The sequence below is a fragment of the Pygoscelis adeliae genome, unplaced genomic scaffold (genome assembly GCF_000699105.1).
Source record: "Pygoscelis adeliae isolate BGI_AS28 unplaced genomic scaffold, ASM69910v1 Scaffold308, whole genome shotgun sequence".
Taxonomy (NCBI): domain Eukaryota; kingdom Metazoa; phylum Chordata; class Aves; order Sphenisciformes; family Spheniscidae; genus Pygoscelis; species Pygoscelis adeliae.
This window is the reverse complement of record NW_008825306.1, coordinates 3,727,167-3,747,641: the sequence shown is the minus strand read 5'-3', so window position 1 is coordinate 3,747,641 and position 20,475 is coordinate 3,727,167. Positions and strand designations below refer to the sequence as shown.

At 37.8% G+C, this 20,475-nt stretch overlaps 1 protein-coding gene across 1 annotated transcript in view; it reads left to right on the top strand.

Annotated features, from left to right (window-relative positions):
• USH2A (Usher syndrome 2A (autosomal recessive, mild)) overlaps positions 1–20,475 on the top strand; it is a 401,100-nt gene that overhangs the window by 259,970 nt on the left and 120,655 nt on the right. Inside the window, exons 41-43 of the mRNA XM_009330219.1 lie at positions 5,507–6,135; positions 16,225–16,559; positions 19,827–19,949. Coding sequence (XP_009328494.1) covers positions 5,507–6,135; positions 16,225–16,559; positions 19,827–19,949 — 1,087 coding nt within the window. The remainder of the gene's footprint in view (positions 1–5,506; positions 6,136–16,224; positions 16,560–19,826; positions 19,950–20,475) is intronic.

The window sequence follows — 20,475 nt, the reverse complement described above, 5'->3', positions numbered from 1 at the left end:
ATTCCATGCATTTTTTAAAGTCTAACCTGCCCATACAACATAACAATAATGTACATATCCTATGAATATTTTGAAACCTGCTAAACGTGTTAATAAAAGATGTTTGTTCCAGTGATCTTGGTCAGTATAGCATCAGACTATTTACTGCCAGACAAATAGAAACAGTTGATGAAGTTTCTGGATTAGATCTTGCTTTCAGTAACTTGAATGTAAATTTAAGATAACTCTCCTGCAATCAATGTAATCACCACTGAACTGAGAGGTCAGTATGTACCACTGAACCGAGAGCAGAATTTCATGCATTGCATTCATGTCTAGAAAATTTCATTTCATGTCTAAAAAAGAAGATATCAGTTGAGTTTTCCCTTTTGTTATGGCAAGTCTTTGAGCTATCTGAGAAGGAAGCTGTAAAGGAGTTGGTTATAGTTACCTGAAGCTCGCCCAATGGCAGCTGCTGCATTCTTATGGTGTAGCTTTATGATTCGCAAAATTATGTTGGCTGGTAGCAATCCACACGGTGTAATCTTTGATCAGAGGGATAGTTCCCAAATGAGAAAGGTGCTTTTTCTAGTGCTTGAGAAAATCCATCTTGATTTGGACAAGTTTTAAGTTAGCAAAATTGCTACTTTAGAGAAAAGGTGCCTGTTCCTTTCTTTTCTTTTGAATGTCCCAGAAACTGTCTGCAGTCCAATGAGTTGCGTACAGCAGGACATCTCAGTCACCACAATGTTCACTACATTGAACAATGTTTTCTACATTGGCTACATTTCAGTTCCGTGAGTCAGTGTACGATTCCGGTATGGAGAGCTCTTACTGAAGCCCTTTTATAAGTGCCTGGCTTGCACTAGATAAGAGAGAATGTTTTGCAAATTGCCTATCAGGAAGTCCAATTTTTTAGTTCTTACATGTGACTGCAAGTCCATCTCTTTTATGTATAAAGAAGTTATACGCCAGTCCAATGTTTATTCACAATAAGTAATGTCAAAATTACACAACAGTCACTTGAGATCATTACTTATGGAAGTTGCTAGGAAAAAAAAAAAATTAAAAAAAAAAGAGAGTTCCTGCAATGTATCAGCTGAGCTACTTCTTGACAAAACAGGGAAGCATTATTCCTATCATATAGAGTGCTATGGTGTGCTCCTCTGACATGCTTAGCACAAAGCCTTCGTTCCTGGATGAGGAGGCCTATTCTTTTAAAGCTTCCTTATGTTGACAGTAGAGAGAGGCAATGCAGGACAAGAGGGTAGATGGTGCAGTTCTCAGCTTTTAGAATCGCTTGCTTTCTCTGCTGATTATATTCATTGTCTGAGAAGACAAGTCTCCTACTTTACCTATGTAAGTTAGGTCCATATAATTTAGGCATATAAACTAATCCATAGTTAGTTGATTTGAATGTGGTCACCTATGCTCGAGAAAGACAAATGGAAACTGAAGCAAGAGAAGACAAAACCTGGTGTGGTGATAAAGGGAAGAGAAAGTCATGTGAAATACATGACAGGGTGAATAGCAAAAGGACAGAAGAACAAACTAAGCTGAAGCAGTATTGTGGCAGATATGATACGATGATCGTACGATAAATAGCACAAACTGCCCATGCATGCCTATAGATTAGGAATTAGAAGAAGTTTCTTAACTGGTAGGCTGAGGTTCTGGAACCAATGTGCATTTGGAGCAGTAGAGGGCAAAAAGTGTGAATACTCTCATGACAGCTCTTAATACATATTTGAAGGGGTTCATATGGACTGCGTGTCATTGCATGAACAGCTTAACAACTTCTGAGTTCTGTGATCTGATGTCATAAAAGATTCCTGTGGTCCCTTGTGCCCAGAGCTACATAATTTGGATTTTCTGCTGGATACAGTCGGTGGTATATGAAAGACACCACATTTTGTTAATATGTATAATTTCATTGCCCATGTTCCTGAAAAGAGTAAATGATTCAAGAATAAAAGGCACAGAATTTCTATTCTGCTTAGTGAGAGAGTTTCCTAGCAAATCAGGTATTTCTCATTAGCTTTAAAGGGCAGTAGTCCAGGTACATGTCTCAGTATATTAATGAAAGTATAGATTGCCCCGAAATACATCCATGAGAGTATAGCTCCTTGCTCCCCCAGTTTGTACAGTAAGTAAACAAATGTGTGGTTCCAGTCAGGGAATTAAAAAAGATGAATGACAATTTTGTGCCTTCATTTTAAGTCGAGTCTGAACTTTTGAAGCAGATGAGCAAAATAGCCTGCCATAAAAGATAATTTCATTTGCCAAAATGAAACTACCTTCTAGTATTAATACTGTAATGAAATGGTTTGAAATATGAACTAAGAATCTTAAGGAAAAAGATGCCCACAGTTCCCATGTTCAGTAGTTACTTCTATAAACAATTACATCCATGTAAAAAGCTTTATGATTTTATTTTCATCATTGTCAGGCTGAGCTGTGTAGCTGTCATACTTTGCAGTCTTCCCTCCAGTGACAACCACATTGACAACATGTTATACTCCACATTGATTTTACAGTTAAGGAGCTGATTGTGATATATAGGGATTTTAAGAATTCAGCTGAGAGGCTGACTTTTGCCTTTTATCATTCCATTAAAATTTTATAACCATCTTTTTCATGTCATTTCATCCATGAATTCTTACTTTAGAAAGTGATAGCTACTGCTGTGAGCATAACTTTTCTCATGTTCAGAGCTTTTTATTGTATTAGCAAACTATCCCAATTATAGTTAATACTCATGTTTTACATAATTGTGGTGACCCTTTCAACCAAGCAATATCGTGCTAGTTGATTTGTATATAGAAATAGATGATTCTGCTTGCCATTTAAAAAGAAGCTACACCGAATGAGTGTTGGGGACCAGGATTTAATGCTTTCCCATCCAGTGGGGCCAATTAAGCTTCTCTCAAACGTCTTGTTTGAACTCAGAGAGTCTTAAAAGTCTCTCTTTTAAAAGGGCAGTAGGGAATGTGTGGGTAGGTATGCTAGCTACCAAAATATGCTTTCTTGAGGGGAGGGGGAGGGACTAGGGGAACCCAAAGTTTAAGTCTGACAGCTCCTCCCGTACATTACAGATTGTCCTTAAGGAGTATGTCTAAACTCTGGGGGGGTTGAAGCACAGGTTCAACTAATTACCATGAATGTTTCACCCGTAATGCCAGCAACTTATTCAGTAGGAATAAAAAGGCTTATCCATTCCCTCACAACAAACTGTTTGATTGTTGTGGGGTTTTTTTTGTTTTGTGTGGTTTTTTTTCCTCCTGCAGAAGCTCACAGTATGATAGCTTATTTATGAGGTATAATTAGATAAAATGCAAGTTTGTAGCTCAGTGGCAAATATTATATCTTTCAATTCCCCTCCCACATTAAACTAGAATTTGCAGCAACTTATTTTCAGCGTCTTCAATTCCAAAGCAAATTTTCCTCTTTCCCCTTCACCCCAGCAAATTTTTCAGTTTACAGAATATAAATCTAATTCAGATTTACACTTCCACCTCTCCATCTTTCAGTGAAGTCTAAATAATAGACCAAATTTTGTTCCAGCTTATGACCTAATTGATTTTGCCCAAGAGTACATGCAAATAGAATTGAATTGCTCTTTACAACAGATCATCTTTTATACTTGTAAATTCAGAGATCTAAATTAATTCTAGAGTGCACAAGCATTAAATATAGAACTCCATCCTTATTATCACTGTGAGTAGAACAGGATGTGTGATATGGATGAGGTTTATGGAGTTGCTTTGTGATGCATCATAAAATGAAAGAAAAAACACTGTTACTTTTTCAAATTTAAAAGAAAAAAACAAAAAAACCCCCAAAAACCTGCTTGCTATCCCAATTTTACATCACTGTTTCCACAGACAGCAGTGGAATAATCCTGATTTACCTCTCTGTATGTAAGAGGAGAATGGGGACTTCTGACTGCTTCAGCTGTTATTCTAAAATATAGAAGGAGCCACTCATTGTGCTGGATTTATTTGTTTTCTAGGGTTCCTTTTTCCCCCTCTCTCTTTCTCTTTTCACTTAAAAATTATCAGGAATTATTTAACTTCTAGTGAAGTAAATTATTCTTCCTATAGAGGTACTGTTCCTTGTGGTTTGGACAGCATACTGCTTCACTAGGAATTAAATGATGGTGTTGTTGACTACCGTGGAATTCAACATATGCTATGTCATGTGTCCTGGAGTCTTAGCACACCCTCAGACACTAATGAATTTTAAATTTTCAACTCTCCCCCCCCCCCAAATCCCCAAACCTAAAGCTATTTTAAACAATTACTAAATCCAAGTATATCTTTTTTTAAGATTTCAATAAAATGTAATGTTCACAGAAAAATCTCATAAATGTCAAAATTGCTATGGGCAGAATAGGGGGGAATATAGTATTTTCTTGATCTGCTGTAGCAATTTATAGATTTCAGGACGCGGTTTATAAGAATGCTAAATGTTCTGGAATTACAGCTGTTACTGATCAGTGATTGAGCCAGATTTGTGTTATTGCACCATGTTCTTGCTTGTACCTAGAGAGCAGTAAAGCCTCAATATAATAAAAAGCACCTGCATTTTAAATGAAATTTCAATTGAAAAACTTAACAGCCCTTCAAATTGCAGAATTTAACGCAGCCCAGTAAAGCTTAAATAACACTTTGCCTCCACAGGCTGAGGGTTTTGCATTCAAGGTGACTTGATTGTGTCGCATGGTGAAATTATTTACAATTAAGGAATTTCTCTGGAGGGCTGCAGAGTATTTGCTGTTCCACAACACCTATGCAGGCATATGGTCGGTCTTTTTCAGTATTCATGGAAGCTCCTGAACCTTTATGATAATTGAATCAGTTAGAGTGCTGAGTGGAGCAAGCATAAAACCTGTTAACCTAAAGGTCAGATCTGTGCATTGTTTATTTATCAGTAGGTGAAAGAGCTAAATCGGCAGCTTCTGTCACAGTTGCAGTAAAAAAATCACCTATAATATTAACAGGGAGTAGATAAATTGCAAAAAATGGATTAGAATTATAAACAAAATGAAGTAAAATATCGAATATATAATGAGAGATGTAGTAGGGGCTTACTGAGCTGTAAAATATGCAGCTTTGTTATGCCTGTGCCATTGGTTGCAATTAGTAGCTAGTGCTCTAGAAAAATAACAACAAAAGCTAGAACTGCAGTTCTATATTGATACTTAGCCGTGCACTTTCTCCACATGCTATCAGCATTGATAGGACGCTTTTGAGATACAGGAGGAAAAAAGATCCAGAGAAGGAGGGAGGAAGGTTGAGAGGAGGGAAGGTGTGCTTACAGAGCAGCTTGCCTTTGAGAAGAGAGCCGTATTCATCCCTTGAGTAGCTGGGCCTACAGTTTCTGAAGAAATAGGCTGTTTGGTAGATTTGAACTTCTTTTGTCATTTTGAGACTCGTTTGATGAGTACTGCTTGCTAATGCTGACTTTTACAAATCACAGACTATTAGTAATCTTCTTTTCCTTTTTTTTTGTTTCCCTGTTACAGAACCTGGACCTTTAGATCCACCACTTCTATTGAATGTTACAGCAAGGGCAGCACACATCACCTGGCAGCATCCTTTAAAGCAAAATGGCATTATCACTCATTATAATATTTACCAAAATGGCCAGCTGCATGCTACAGTGCTAGGAACTAGATCTAATTGCACTGTACAAGACTTGCATCCTTACACAGTCTATGTGTTTCAGGTAGAAGGATGCACTTCTAAAGGATGCTCTCTTTCACCCGAGACCCCAGCAATACGGACTCTTCCAGATGCGCCTGAGGATATTCCTGCTCCAGAGCTCTATTCTGAGACTCCAACTTCTGTGGTCATATCCTGGCAACCACCTGCTCACCCCAATGGTTTGGTGGAAAACCTTACGATAGAAAGGAGGGTGAAAGGAACAGAACAAATATCAACTGTGGTGACTCTCCCTCTCAGTCAGTCCATGAGCTACATTGACCAGAGTACTGCTCTGAGCCCTTGGCAGAAATTTGAATACAGAATGCTGATGAGCACTCTTCACGGAGGCACGAACAGCAGTGCGTGGTCAGAAGTTACCACTAGACCATCAAGACCTGCTGGTGTTCAGCCACCTGATGCAGAAGTGTTGGGACCGCATTCAGTTAAGGTAGGAATAATTCTCATTGCCTCATGGCTTTAACATGTTTTCTGTGTAGCAACTGTGTATTTAAGAGAGACATCTACTGGCTGAGCCAACAGATTTCGTTGCTGGAGGGGTAGTGGGATAATTAGTGTCTGTCCTTTGGCTCAAAAGCATTAGATTTCTTTCCATTTTTTTTCTTTACACCAGCCTATGGCATTATACTCCAGTTCATTTTCTTCCTTGTACACCTGACGTATTTTGAATAGTAAACTTGAATGGTTACTTTTAACTCCCTAATCAGATCAGAAAATGACTTACTACCTTCTCCAAAATTTCAAGATTTCATTAAAATGCTAGGAAGTAAAAAGATTTTTTATGTAATTAAATCCCTCATATAATTATCAGATTTTTTTTAAATAGCTGATGAAGAAAAAATAGCATTGTGGTTCTCCTGATTTACGAAAGAAGAGCCTTACAGGACTACCTAGGAAGTTTTCAATTATTCACATCATTCTGTCGGGAATGAACTCTAGAGGACAGGATAACTACCATTGTTTTGGCTTGCATACAAACTTCATTCAAGGGAAATTAGTGTAACCAAACAAGAGGGATTTTTGTAGCTTAGAAGCCTCTTTTGTGTAAATACACACATGCTTCCATGGATTCAATCTTGTACTAATGCCAAAAATATTGGTACAGTAGCTTGCTCACCAGAGCACAAAACAAAGGACATTTGCATAAGATTGAAGTTCATCCGTTAGATTTATTATTTTTGGTATACATTGTATTTTCAAAAGGTAAACAGAGTGGTGTTACCAATGCAGTCTAAATAGTTTGAGGGTATGAATTTAAACAGTAAACCAATGCTGATTTTTTTGCTTTGTTCACACATAATTTTAAGCTATGAAAAAAGCTATTCACCATTAGACAAAAAAATCCTGAGCTTTTAAAATTATGTTTTAATGTCTAAGGAATTGCATGTTACCTCCGCGTTAATAGCAAATGAGTTCAGTATGAGTACAGTGGTTACCGTAAGAATTAATAATGATCGACCACTAGTAATTGTGATGAATTGCCAGACTGCTTATTGAAGATTTGGGCGATCTACTTCCAGGACTCTGCCCTCTGTGCTTCTGTAGATATATCTTAATATCCACCACAATTTATAGTAAAGGATTTTTCATGGATTTACCAGAAGCAGCAATGCTGAGTAAACAGTAGCCCTACTTCAATGGCGTGCTTACACACATGTCCACATTTTATTGCATGAGCTTTTACACATTGGCTTCAACTCTGAGCACAAAGAAGAAGTCACTGCAACCTTTAATGCTTCCGTTAATGTGATAAGGGCATAATAAATTTATGTCTTACCTGTATTTTTTCTTTCTCCAAGTGCAGTCAACATCCAATCCTAATTTTAAAAGCCTGTGAGTTATCAGAGGTCTTGTCATTCTTCACTGGATGTCTTTTCTTGAGATCATAGGTGTGTGCTCAGTTGTAATTTTATTGTCTTTTGCTCAGCTCCAAGATTAAGTAATCGACCAATACTGCAAGTCAGTTTGATCGTTTATTTCTTCTGAAACCCGAAATCAGGCAGTGCAGTCTTCAGTCTGTAATAATTTAATTTCAATATCACAATGTTTTTTAAATTTATTTTCCTTTCTTGCCGAAGAGTTCAAATGCTTTTTTTCCTTCTTCTTTCCCAGTCAATCATTAACATTCAAAGCTCTTTAAAGCCCTTTAATGTCTACATTGTATGACTTGCCGTATGAGTGGTGGTCATATTTTTTGCCACTGCTGCTCTTGTAGTCTCAGGCTTGTTTTTCCCACCTGGAGACAAATATTTGTTTGGTGTGTTAAGACTAATTTCTGTTAAAGATGCTGAAGCCTGGATGTTTTTATTTCCATGACTCAGTTTTACTGTTTGTTTTTCTTGATTTTAAATATTTAGGTTAAAATGTTCAAAATAATTAAAGGTGGCAGCATTTAATTGAGAAAAGTGACTTATGTATATGCCTTTCCAAATATACTCTCGTCTGAGTATCTGTCCTTCAGCAAAAATTCTCTCTCTCAGTGTACAGAGTATTGGTATCCTTTGCTGATACAGACATAAATTCTTCTAATTTATCTAGTATCTTGTTTTGCTTCGTGTTTTTTAATTTGATAGTCATCGTAATTGGGGGAGAGTTGGGAATACTTGGTACAGTTCCTGCACAGAGGGTATTCCATGGCTGAGACGTTACTTCGCTTCTTATTTCTAAGATTCTAAGGCTTCTTAAAAATCTTGAAATTTCTCTTACTTGTCCAGGACAGCAAGAAATTTTTTTTTTAGCTTTTATTATTTTTATTATTATTCTTTATTATATCTTAAAAAAATGGAAATAAAGTTATAGGTGCAGAAGTGCTCATTGCACTTAATAACTGAAGAGATTATGGACAAGGCTTGCTGCACCCAGTGGTTTTCTCACCTTCTGCTTGTTTGCATATGGGAGCACCAGAGGAAGCGACTGGGATTTCATCTTACTTGTTAGTCTTCTTACAGGTCTGTCAAATGGTTTAGCTCACTAGCGGTGGTGGTGTTTCTTTCCCTTCAATTTTATGGCAAGTTCACATCAGAGTAGTAAGACTCTGAGACCACCCAGTGGGTTTTGCCGTGGCGCTGAGGCTGTCCTGTGGCCCGTGTGACTGTGCTGTACTAGGAGAATACAAGAACGACAAGGTAGCACCTGTTCTAAAAACATTTCGGTTTTTTGCCCTGCTCTTTCAAACTAGGGTGTAGATCTGAATAGCTGCTCTACAGACCCCTTGTGTTCCTTCACCCCAGAAGTACACTAGTTGCACAGGCAGAATGACTGTGAAGTGTTGTGCAAGGATTGCCACTTAGTGGTTGAAAAGTATTCCTGTGTGGAAATAGGATGGATCTGGTTTGGGATTGCTTTACATTGGTGCCTTTAAAGTCTGACAAGAGTCCCAGAAAGGCATACTTTCCCTCCTGAGCAGATCAAGCCCACCACACCTGCAGTGCATATATCACCTATGTAGTGTTCACATCAAATTTGTGGAATCTGCTTGTGCTGTACAATGGTCTCATCTTATTCGGTGTCTACAATGATAACTCTTAAGCGGAGAATGGAAAACAAGCCGTCTCTTTGGGAGGGAGATTTTAATTACCTCTTGCCCTAGACAGAGCTGTCCTCCCAGGTTAGAGCGGAAAGTATTGGAAGGGCACTGTGGGAAAGATTAGCGAGAGGCTCCTTTACCAAGCCACGGTTGCAAATCAATAGAGGCTTTCAGCTGTCAGTGCAACCAATCCCTAAACCATGAGCGCAAATATTTACTTCTACTGAAAACAGAGAACTTACAAAAAAAGAGAAACATATTTCCATTCCTTTATTTAGTCATAGAATCAATATAAATGATTTGAGGACGTGGAGAATTCAAAGTGCTCCAGGATAGTACTCACTTGAGTATACAGCTTATTTTCATAGACCAAAGCTTTCACTCTGCAAGGAGGAAAATATCAGCACAGCAGGTCACTCTTGGCATAAACACTTCTGATGTGTATGTGCTCCTTTAACATTTAATTTTAATCAAATGGACCAATATCTCTCCATAACATTTAGCTTGCTTTCTTTTGTGCAACAGAAAGTGTAAAGCTGTAGATAATTTTTAAAGTACCCATTTCTGTGACACCTGCATGATATTTTTTAATATTTGCTGAATTGATAATGTTCATGGTAGCGGAGTATACTGCGCAATAAACTGCTCTTGTGGCTGATTAAATGCCAAAGTGAAGTGGAGGTATTCAGCAACTGCAAAAGCCGTTTATTTAGTATATGCCAATGCCATGAACATTATTCCTGTTACACAAGATTTGCTATACCCTAATGTACAGAAGTATAAAAGAAATTGTTTCCTTTTCTTGTGAGGGTTGCAATTGCTGTGCTGCTTCGATCTCACACTTCACACTGATATGACATTTGGGAATGTAGCTAGGTTGAATGGCTTGAGAAAGAGGCTGGTTTACACAGTGAATAATTATTTAAAGGAGTTCTTTGTGTAGGAAAAGCATTATGTGGCTGGGTACGCTGAACTAAATTAACTGTAGTATGCAAATTTTCCAACTTTGGCCATTTAACTTTCAGTAGGAAGACTTCCCTTTCGCGGCTGTGGTTGTCCCTTGAGGGCTTTGGCCTGGGGAAGACAGATGTAGTCTTGATTATTGGCTTAACTGGAGACTTGCTGACGCGTGTTTGCCTGTATTGCTCTCCCTTTCTGGCAAGTGTCACCCAACTGGACCATTGATAGGACAAGAAGCTGCAACCGTTTCCTGTCATTCTTTGCATAACTTCTTTCTCAAGATAGACGTTGGCATGAGCTGTACTTAATCCTGACGTTTCTCTCAAGGGGAAAGGAATTTTTTTTTCTTTTTGGTGCTTAGATATGTTATAAGAGAATGGCTTCATCCTGGTTGGATGAAGTAAGTACCTTATTGACATATATTTCTTGTGCCACAGAAACTTCCTGCAATTTGATTAGATGCAAAATGATAAAAATAAAAAATTATGATGATTTCATTGACTTCTGTCTTAATATATATTATATATGTTGCCTCCTAGAAATGAAGGACCATGGTGATTCTGTAGCAACAAACTGTCATTCTTCTTTCTAATTTCTTTTTTTGCATATTGATTTAATATCGTCATTCATTTTCTATGGATTATTTCTTTTTCGTAAGTATTTCCTCATGACTTCTCTGACTGAGGAAGGGTTGTAGGCTTTTTAATTCCATTGTCATTCATGTTTGTTGTTACCCTCAGAGATGACAATCACTTAATTTACAGTTCACCTGCCATTCTTTTCTTTGTATAGAAGAAGCTGCAGCAGAGAAAGCTGGTATTCCACCCTACAGATTGAACAATGTCATCTGCTTGCTGTCCACAGGATCTTCAAGATTTGCAGTCTGCACTCTTTCTTTGCAGAAGATTATCATTTATTGCTACAGAGCGATAAATTTTTCTAGTAGCTATTTCTCAAATTTGACTACTGAATTGCATATGCAAGTGAGCAAACAAATAAACAAGGCTCTATTTTTGTAGTTGTCTTCTGTTATTCATTAGCTCAGAAGCTGGACAGTGGACTGCTAAATGCCTGTTGTTCTGTAAATAGGCTGGGACTAAAATACACGAGAGAAAGATTTCAGCTGTATGGAATGGATACCACTGACACATTTAAAGCAATATACCCTGTAGTTACAGTTTGAGTATTATTCATGAAAAGGAAGGTGTTTTCTTTATCCATTTTCCACTTTCTAAGAATTACAGTTATAGGCACGTGTTCTGGAGTTGTTTTTTGTCTCACATGTTAATGTTTGCTGTCCTGTGAAGTTGCTTCTGATTACAGAACATTGGATGCAATGGTAATAACTCCACGGTCACTGAAGTCGGTGACTAACAGAGAGGTGATCCTTCAGTGTTTTACCTCTGCAGATCACTGTGTGGTAGAGAATGAGGCTGTGAAGACCCTTCCTCTCTTCCAGGTTAAAACCCCCTGTCGCTATTTCATTCTCAAAATGCTTCAGACTGCAGTTGCCTAAGAACATAATTTTGAGAATACGAACCCTGATAACTAGGCCTTGTGCGCTAAAGGGAGATGCCGTAAGCCCACGTAGCAGCTTTGTGCTGGGTAGAAAAAAGTTTGGACTTTATTCACCACACTTCCGGTTTTATGCAGGTATGCCTGGTGCATTGGGGAAATCGTTTACGAGCGATCAATCCTTGTGTGAAGATTGCCTTGTAGTGCTGCTAAGGTCAGTGAGACCTTGGTTTATTTGCCACATAAGTGCTGCTTGAGCAACTTACGATACTCCAACACCCATAGGAACAACCTTAACTTGCACACTAGGGGTTTTCCACTTTTTAGGACTGTGGTTTCTTGCACGGCTTACTCATTTGGTACAGATCATACAGTGGGGTGAACTAATCAGAGTTTCATCAGCATTATCCCCCTGCCTTTGATATAGCTTAAACACTTTACTGTAGTAGGTGGTTAGGATCATAAATAAATGTTCTTTCTGGTTTTCCACTACTCAAGCTAAGCTTCTAGAAGTTTTTGTAGTAGCAATCTGTTACTGCAAACTTGATCGTGCCATTCTTCTGTGGTAGCGCTTGCTGAAGTTGGATGTAATTCATGTGCAAAGTGTATGAGAATAATTATCAGTGACCTCTGTCAGGATTTGCTTTTCTGGTGTGATACTGGCTCTTGATTGAATCCCACTATAATTTCTGTTAAGACAGATAAGAACTCATGAAGAAATTCATCTCCCAAGTAGTTTTGGGTGGAGGCTGGGGCGTTGGCAGAGCCCTGTAGTCCAGTGGTTGGAATGCAGAATTAGGGTAGCAGGTCTTTGTTTTCAGTTTTGCTTCTTTCTGATACGTGACTTAGTCTGGGATTTAGTCTTTTCATCTGTAAAACTGGAATAATAATACTTGCAATTTGAGACTTACAATGTGCTTTGAGACCAACAGTGAAAAGCTCTCAGTAGTGTATTTATTACATTCTGTTTGTAGATGTTACAAGCAGTAGCTAGGAGAAATGAGAATAAAATGAAGCCAAACACGCTGATTTAAAAGCTAACTGTTGAAGCCAGGCCTGAACTAGTAATATAGTCACCCGTGTGCCAATGCCTCTCTTCACGTAGCTCAGAATTAAATTTCAGGGTTCCAACTGCTGTCAAAAAAAAAAAAAAAAAAAAAAAAGATTTCCAAGGTTATAACTGTTTAATGGGGGGAAAATGGCTAATTTCTGTCTCTTTAAATTTTGTGGTGGAGAAAATAAGGTGCTTTGATCTTTAAATGACAGCTTCCAGAGTCATTACATTGAATCAGTTAATCTCTCCCAGTAGTTACCTTATTCTCTCTTCCTCATGGGCATCCTCTTTCATGGTCTCAGTGCTGAGCTTCAAATCAATGAACAAACTGTTACTGCTTCCAACACAGCCTGCCTAGTGAGCTTCCCTGCTTTCATGCATTGCCAAGCTCTTACCTCAAACCTTGGCACATCAAAGTGGAGAAGAGGTCCAGTAGTGCCACATGTGTGTTAACGAGGCTGGCTCCATCGTTTTCATTTACACTCTATGGGTCAGGCAGTCCCTTGCCTCTTGACAAGAGAGGTTTGTCAGAGACTGCATGACCTGTTATTCCCAGGTGACATATGTAATTCAAAGCAGGTCAAGTGACACAGCAGTGACTCTGAGTATCCTTGGTCATCCCTTTATCTAGTTTAAAAAAATACTAACCAAAACGATAACTGATCTACATATCTTTGTATGAGATATCCATGCCCAGACAAAAATAAGTTGCATTCTGTGTTATCGCGCTGCTGACTGAATATTCTTTTTGTTCAGCCTAGTTTTCTTTTCTCTTAGGAAAAAAAAAAATTGAGAAATTTCCTAGTGTAAGCCCCACGAAGCATCTCTGTTACGTACAGTATGAGGTGGTTTTTTTTTCTGCTAGTGCCCAGCAAATGCTGTGAAGTAACACCTGGGAGTTTTTTCAAGTTTTACCAGCTAGTGCACATGCTATATAAAATTCAGGAGCTGAGGTTCTGAAGCAGCATCTGTTCTCCTGCCCATGTTATTAATCTGTTCCTTTATGTGAAGGGGTTACAGTATATGGTGAATCTTGTGCAAGTTCTATTAGAGTAATCTTGTGGTTTTAGACATAAAAGTTAGGCATCTAAAATGTAATGTAATTAAAAAATAACTCCTCCTCTCTTCCAGGAAATAAAACAAGATTTGGTAAAAGGTGAACATTTTTAGACAATTTTGTCTTCTGTGAGGGTAGTACCAGGAATTTTCCAAAGCATTGGACATATAGTTCTTTTATTAGAAGCCACCTTGCATTAAGCAACCAGTAAGAGGGTTTTTTCACTGATAATGACAGATTATTAATATTCCTAAAAAAGAGTTTGAATATATTATCTTTAGTCACACTTCACTGAGGCAGAATTTCAGGATAGGTGCTACACCTCAAAAAAGAATAATATAATTATGGTTGCAGAAATGTGTGTTTTGCTGTAGTATGTCAGATCTTAAAGTCTTCTGTGCTTCTTTCAGCAACTTCAAAGGTACATCCCTGAAAATAAAAGTGAACCATGCACATTCCTCTCTTTCTGTGACATATGCAGTGCATCCAGTGTGTGCACTATGGTAGCAACAAAAAGCATTAGGATTGGAAATTTCACCTGAAGTTTACTGACCTGAATGCTTTCTACCTGCACTTGAAAACAACATTTTCTGTTGTGTGTGCTAACCATCCATTCTTCCCTGCTTCCTAAGCTTATGGCTAGATCACATGAAGTACTTCAAAATGACAGTTTTGCTCAATGTCTGTGAGAATGGTGCAGAATCGATTCCTACCTTCTGTGAAATTTTGCATTGTTTTATCAATAGTATTGTCTTCATTTGTTTGATCGTGATTTGGGGCCAGAAGTAACAGAAACCTGAATACAGCACTTGATAATTAGCCAAAGCTAAGCCTTTCCTATGTGGGCACCAATAATCTTGTTTGTGCTGTCTTTACTCAAGATCACCCTGTTTCTAATTCTCTGTTTAATAGTATTCCAGATTCTGTTATCAAAATCCTTCAGCTTTCTCCATTACTTTGCTGCCAGGTTTCTTACAAGTCTGACAGCCAAAGAGGTCCTTCTGTACCTAAGATACAACATTTCCTAATCCCCAAGAGTCCTTTAAAAATCGTTTTATAAATCAAGCTTCTCTGTTTCCATGGCCGTGTGTAATTGTGCATATACCTTTTTAAAGATACTTACTCTGGAGGCTGGAGAGAATTAAGGAAAAAGTTCAACTTAAGTTAAGTATCTCGGTATTACTATTTAACACTTCAATATTACCTTTGTTCATTTTATTCTGCACATACCTTCACCTAGGCTTTCTCCATTTCTGTCTTCTATGCAATGTTGGATTCAATCCTTAATTATCCCATGCCTGGGAGGAAAAGAGACAACAATTGTTATTGATGAGTGGGTCAGTGGCAAGGAAAACAGTCCCAGGGATGAGCAAAGCAAAGCTGGTATATTTCGTACACTGGGACTTCTAGGGGAGGAAGGATTGATCGATGCTGTTACACTACCTTTATGAAACTTTGAGATTCTTAATACAGTTACATGTCCTCGTTGTGTCAGTCTAAAGTCCCCTCTGTCATGATACTGTGGCAAAAAGCCTTAAAAAAGAATTGAAAAAACCCTTGCACTTTACAGTACAATGACTTGAGTGTGATTCCTCACTGGAGCTGGTAAGAATAAATATATATAGAATAATATACTTAAAAAAAGAAAAACTTTAAAAAAAACCAACCCACCTAGCCTCAGTTTAGTAAGAGTAAAACCACAGTTAAGTGTAGCAGTAAATGTGTATATATATAACATGAATTCTGTATGTAATTTCCATTTTTTTGGTGATAAAGTTTTCTCAGCAAAATCTTATAATTCTAAAAATGGAAAATTGTGCCTGTTTTTTGTCTGATACTTACCAGTGTAATTTATTACTGAAAAATAAAAGGGAAAACCTGCATATTTCATCATACAGAGAGTGCGGACAAATCTTGTTTCTCATAGGAGCTAGGGCAGTTACACATTTCTGAAAATTGTGCAAACACAAAATAAGATTTCTTTTTACTCTGCCACTAATAGATGAGCACACCAGGCAATACACCATAAGAAAATAAATGACAGTTAGTGATACTTATGATAATTAGTGTACTTTTGCTAATGCATCTGAACATCTCACAGAATTTTGAGTGAAGTGGAGCATTCACGTTTTACTGGTGAAGCTAAGTAGCAGATTTTTCAATGGCTACAACTGTTACTGCAACCCTCACTCAAATTAAAGGAGGTTAGATTTCTACTGATGCACCTTTAAAAATCAAATTTCAGTTACCTGGGAAAGCTTATACGCAAAGTCTGTCTTGCTGAAGAAAGTAAAGCATATCTTGAGATCTCACTTGTGTCCATTTGTAGCACGTTGTGTCTGTATTTCTGCATTCTGACTGAAAGAATTCTGTTATTGTAATATTTTTTTTTTTCCTCCTCCTTCAGGTCTCATGGAAACCTCCTCTGATACAGAATGGTGAAATCCTTAACTATGAGATTCGCATGCCTGATCCACGAATTGTCATTACTGGGAATACTTCATCAATGTTAAGTCATTTGGTGACTAATCTTATACCCTATACAAACTACTCGATCACTGTAATAGCTTGTTCTGGAGGTGATGGCTTTCTAGGAGGCTGCACAGAGAGTTTGCCTACCAGCGTGACTACACCTTCAACAGTTCCTCAGGGTGTTAGTCCATTGTCTGTGACTCCAATCAGCGAGTCCTTCATTGCCATTTCTTGGCAACCACCGCTAAGGCCAAATGGTCCTCATCTGAGGTAAGCTTTTAGTTGCAACTGAGATGGCAGTTTTCTTCTCCTTATCTAAATCTGACTCAGAAAATTCTGGATGATGGAAACTTTATGATGTGACATCTTCTTTTCTGACCTTTTGAAGTTCCTCTTTAGTGGACTCATGGAAAGTGGGTGTATCTAGAAGCAGATAGCAGGGTGAGCTTTGAATTGTTTTGAACTTGTGAGGAGTCAGGATTATTTAAAGCAAGTGTGGTGTCTGTACCATGGCATTTACTTTGCAGAACACATTTGGGAAGGCTCTGGGTCTTTCAGATCAGTGCTGTCTGGAGAGCCAGAAGGAGCAAGCACAGGATATTTGCAAAGTCATAACTGGTTTGGGCTGCAGCATCAGCCATGTTTTGGTGGTCAGTTCAGGCAACATGTTCCACCAACAAAATGACAAGAAAACTGAGATCTCTGTGAACGTAAATATTTAACACACCCAATATTCTCAATACTCTGTGGGGATTATTCTACATAAAGAGAAAGTGACCATGGTAGTGTGATGACATGAAATAAGCTTCAAAACTTAACTGATTAATAAATTGGAAATGAGAGAGTGTGTGAGAAAAATGGAAGTTAAAATGCCACAAGTTTGGTGGCAGAACCAAAAATGGGAAATGCAAGGAAGTGCTGGGTATAGCTGGCTGGATTTCACCACAGGAACTAGAGAAAGGCGTCTCTTCTGAGATTTGTCTAGAATGATGGGATGGGGGATCTTGACTTGAATCTGTTGATTACTGAGTGTGTGTGTGTATATACATTAAAAAATTATGTATTTGAGTGCATGAAGATTTATAAAGACAAATATATCTCTATAGATACACAACAAAAAAAAGTCAAACAAATCTTTCATTCTAGTGCTTTAACATATTGGGAAACAGTGCATGGAATTATATCTCTGTACTCCATATGTTCTGGTTAGTAGCTCTCTTCTAGGTGCACTGATGGGTTCAATAATTATCATGTAATGCCATTTCAGTTGCGTATGTTATTACAGCACAGTAGCTTGACTCTTTCTTCAGGCTTAATTAGCGCACACTACAACTGAATGAAATTATGATTGCTCTACAGTAAAATTTGAAGTTTTTGAAAAGCAGTCTCTGTTATTCTGGGGTTAACAACATGACCATTTTACCATAGATTATTGAAGTAATTCAGCACAACCTACATCTGCAGACTTCATTTCTTTCATGGTGTGCCATGCTGCCCTCAACAAGAACAACCACTGAAGCAGCTGCTCTGTACAGCATGATGGAGCGAGAAGTCTGCAGCAAGCAGAGTAGCAGCAGCAGCTGCCAGTGGGGGTGATTTACACATGATCACCATTCATGAAATAGATTGGACAGAATATGCCAGGACTGTTCCTAATAAAACTGTAATGATCTGTCTTTGGGTTCTGTTGACACTGATGAACCACTCATGTGAGAGTTGTTCTTGGGGTATAAAGTCATCTGAATGCTTTGATAGAGTTGGAGTTTAATTAGTTTTTACTATTTAATTTCTGAGGTTATACTCCCAACTTCTGCAGTAATTTGGTTTGGCATCACTAAGGTCAGTGGCACAATGCTTGTTTGTACCCGTTGAGGATTATTCCCCAACGTCAACGGCAAAAGTTGTTGGAAGTCACACCCGTACATCCTAGCTGCCATGGAGCACAGGAAGTCTCAGCTCTCCTGTAGGAGAGCTTCTCAGTTGATTTCTGGTTTTGAAGCAATGCAAAATCACTGTGTGCAGTACCTATTAAATGCCATCTTAATTCAGGGTCTGAAATTTGGAATGGTATTGTCCAACATTTCCTCATCAGACTGGAGATGATCTTAACCTAAAAAAGATAAGCATCAAATTACACATGAAGCCAGTGGTCAGAAAGATCATTGCAATGGGGTGGTGACCCACAGCGAGGCATTCTGCAGGTTGCTTAAACACAGAAGGAAACATTTTCACAAATAAGTGCCTAAAGTGAAAGTCTTTAAGGTCTGCCTGAGTATCCACATACTTTTGGCTGGAATTTAACAGTAGCACCTTTCCAAAACGGAGGGCAGGGAAAGGATGATAGGCAGCAGCTCAGCACTTTAGAGAAACAAGTTGCGTATTTAAGTGGATATATATGTATATGACCCTACTTTGCTGGACATCAGTGGAAACTCTATTGCAACTATAGTTTGATTAAAACTGCAGCTCACCATTGAAAGCAATTCCAGAGTGGTTCTATAACCGGTAAGAAGCATACAAACATCTGATCTCTTAAAAAAGAACCATCAAACTGAAACAAAAGTCCTATTGAAAAACTCCTGTGAAATGTAGTAAGGAATAATAATCCTAAAGATTTGGAACAACTCTATATAATTATGTTTCATTTAGAAACAAATAGAACAAACAAACATAGAACAATCATTCTATGTAATCCATGGAATGATTAGGAAATGCAAAATATGTTATCCCCTTTAGTTTGTGTAGACATGAAGTGATTTAATCTTTGATAAATTCCATAAAGGTTTTGTGTAAAAGATGGCGAAGAGTGAGTGATGCAGAATGGGTGGAAGACATGTTGCCCTAATCAGGCAGTCCCATGGCTGACCTGCTGAAAGATGGGCTTTAGGTGACCTGCTGTTTGGAACAGAGACAAGAATACAGCTTCAGATACCAATTAAAACCAGGATGAAATAGCTTGGTCTTTCAAGCTCACATCATGAGTGTCTACCCAAATACAAAGGTGCCTTGTTAAGGTCTACAGATGGAACAGTTAACTCATTCTACGACTGTTTGTCACCCGTATTTTACACTGTGGTTATTTGCGAACACACGTTAAACACAAATGAACACTTAAGTTGCTACTACCAGTAAAATAGCAATGCTATGTTTCAGCACATTTGCAAGAGAGAGACATTGTCATTTCATATTCTGTAGCAGTCTGTGAATATCAGATGGCATCAGTCAAGTCTGTATGAGACACTGTTACTGGGCTATTTGGACTTGATCTTCATAGCATTTCCACAAGTTTAAAATCTGTAAATCATTAAATAAACTCATTCTTACAAATGGAAGTGCTTAATTTTCCATTTTCAAAGTAGTTTTTTAAAGTAATTGAATGCTTTAAATCATGAAACATTAAAAAGAATGTTTATCTCAGAAAGTTTACAGCTGTAAAAACAAAATAATGTGTGGCTTTAAAAAAAAAACAACTGATTTTTTTTTGTGTAATAACATTAGTTGAGATAATCCTGGTGTTCTGCTTGTCTTTTGTGTTAGATATGAGCTCCTGAGACGTAAAATCCAGCAACCACTTGCATCAAATCCCCCTGAAGATTTAAATCTGTGGCACAATATTTACTCAGGAACTCAGTGGTTTTATGAAGATAAGGGTCTTAGCAGGTGAGATTACAAAAACTATAAAAACAAATGCTGGCATTTTGTATAGTGTATGTTTAATAGTTCAAAGTATTTCTTGTGTCTTTATGTAGTGAACATATTAATTATGTAATGAAATATTTTTTGTCATCATCTTTGGTATTAATCATTCTAATATGCAGGAATTTATTATTAGTCTGTCATTCTTGACTCATATACTGTTTTGCTCTGAAAAACAAATAAAATAAAGATCTTGTGAAATTTTAGCATTGATATGCTCATGCAATCAAACCAGTTAGATTTATGTGTACATATGCTCTAGATTTGTGTGTTGGCAAAGTCATAGCACAGGCAGAATGAATGTTTGAGAAGTCCTAGCTGGGAAACATTTGAAACTTGGTTTCAGCATTGTTTTTCTTACCTGGTTTTAAAATGCAAATTAACAATTGCTTTAGTATCTCCAAGGCCAAGAAGAGTATTTATCGCACTCTTAGTAGATCTAATTTAAGGGCAGCTTTGTGTTAGCTCCATTATAGTTCAATGCAGAGTG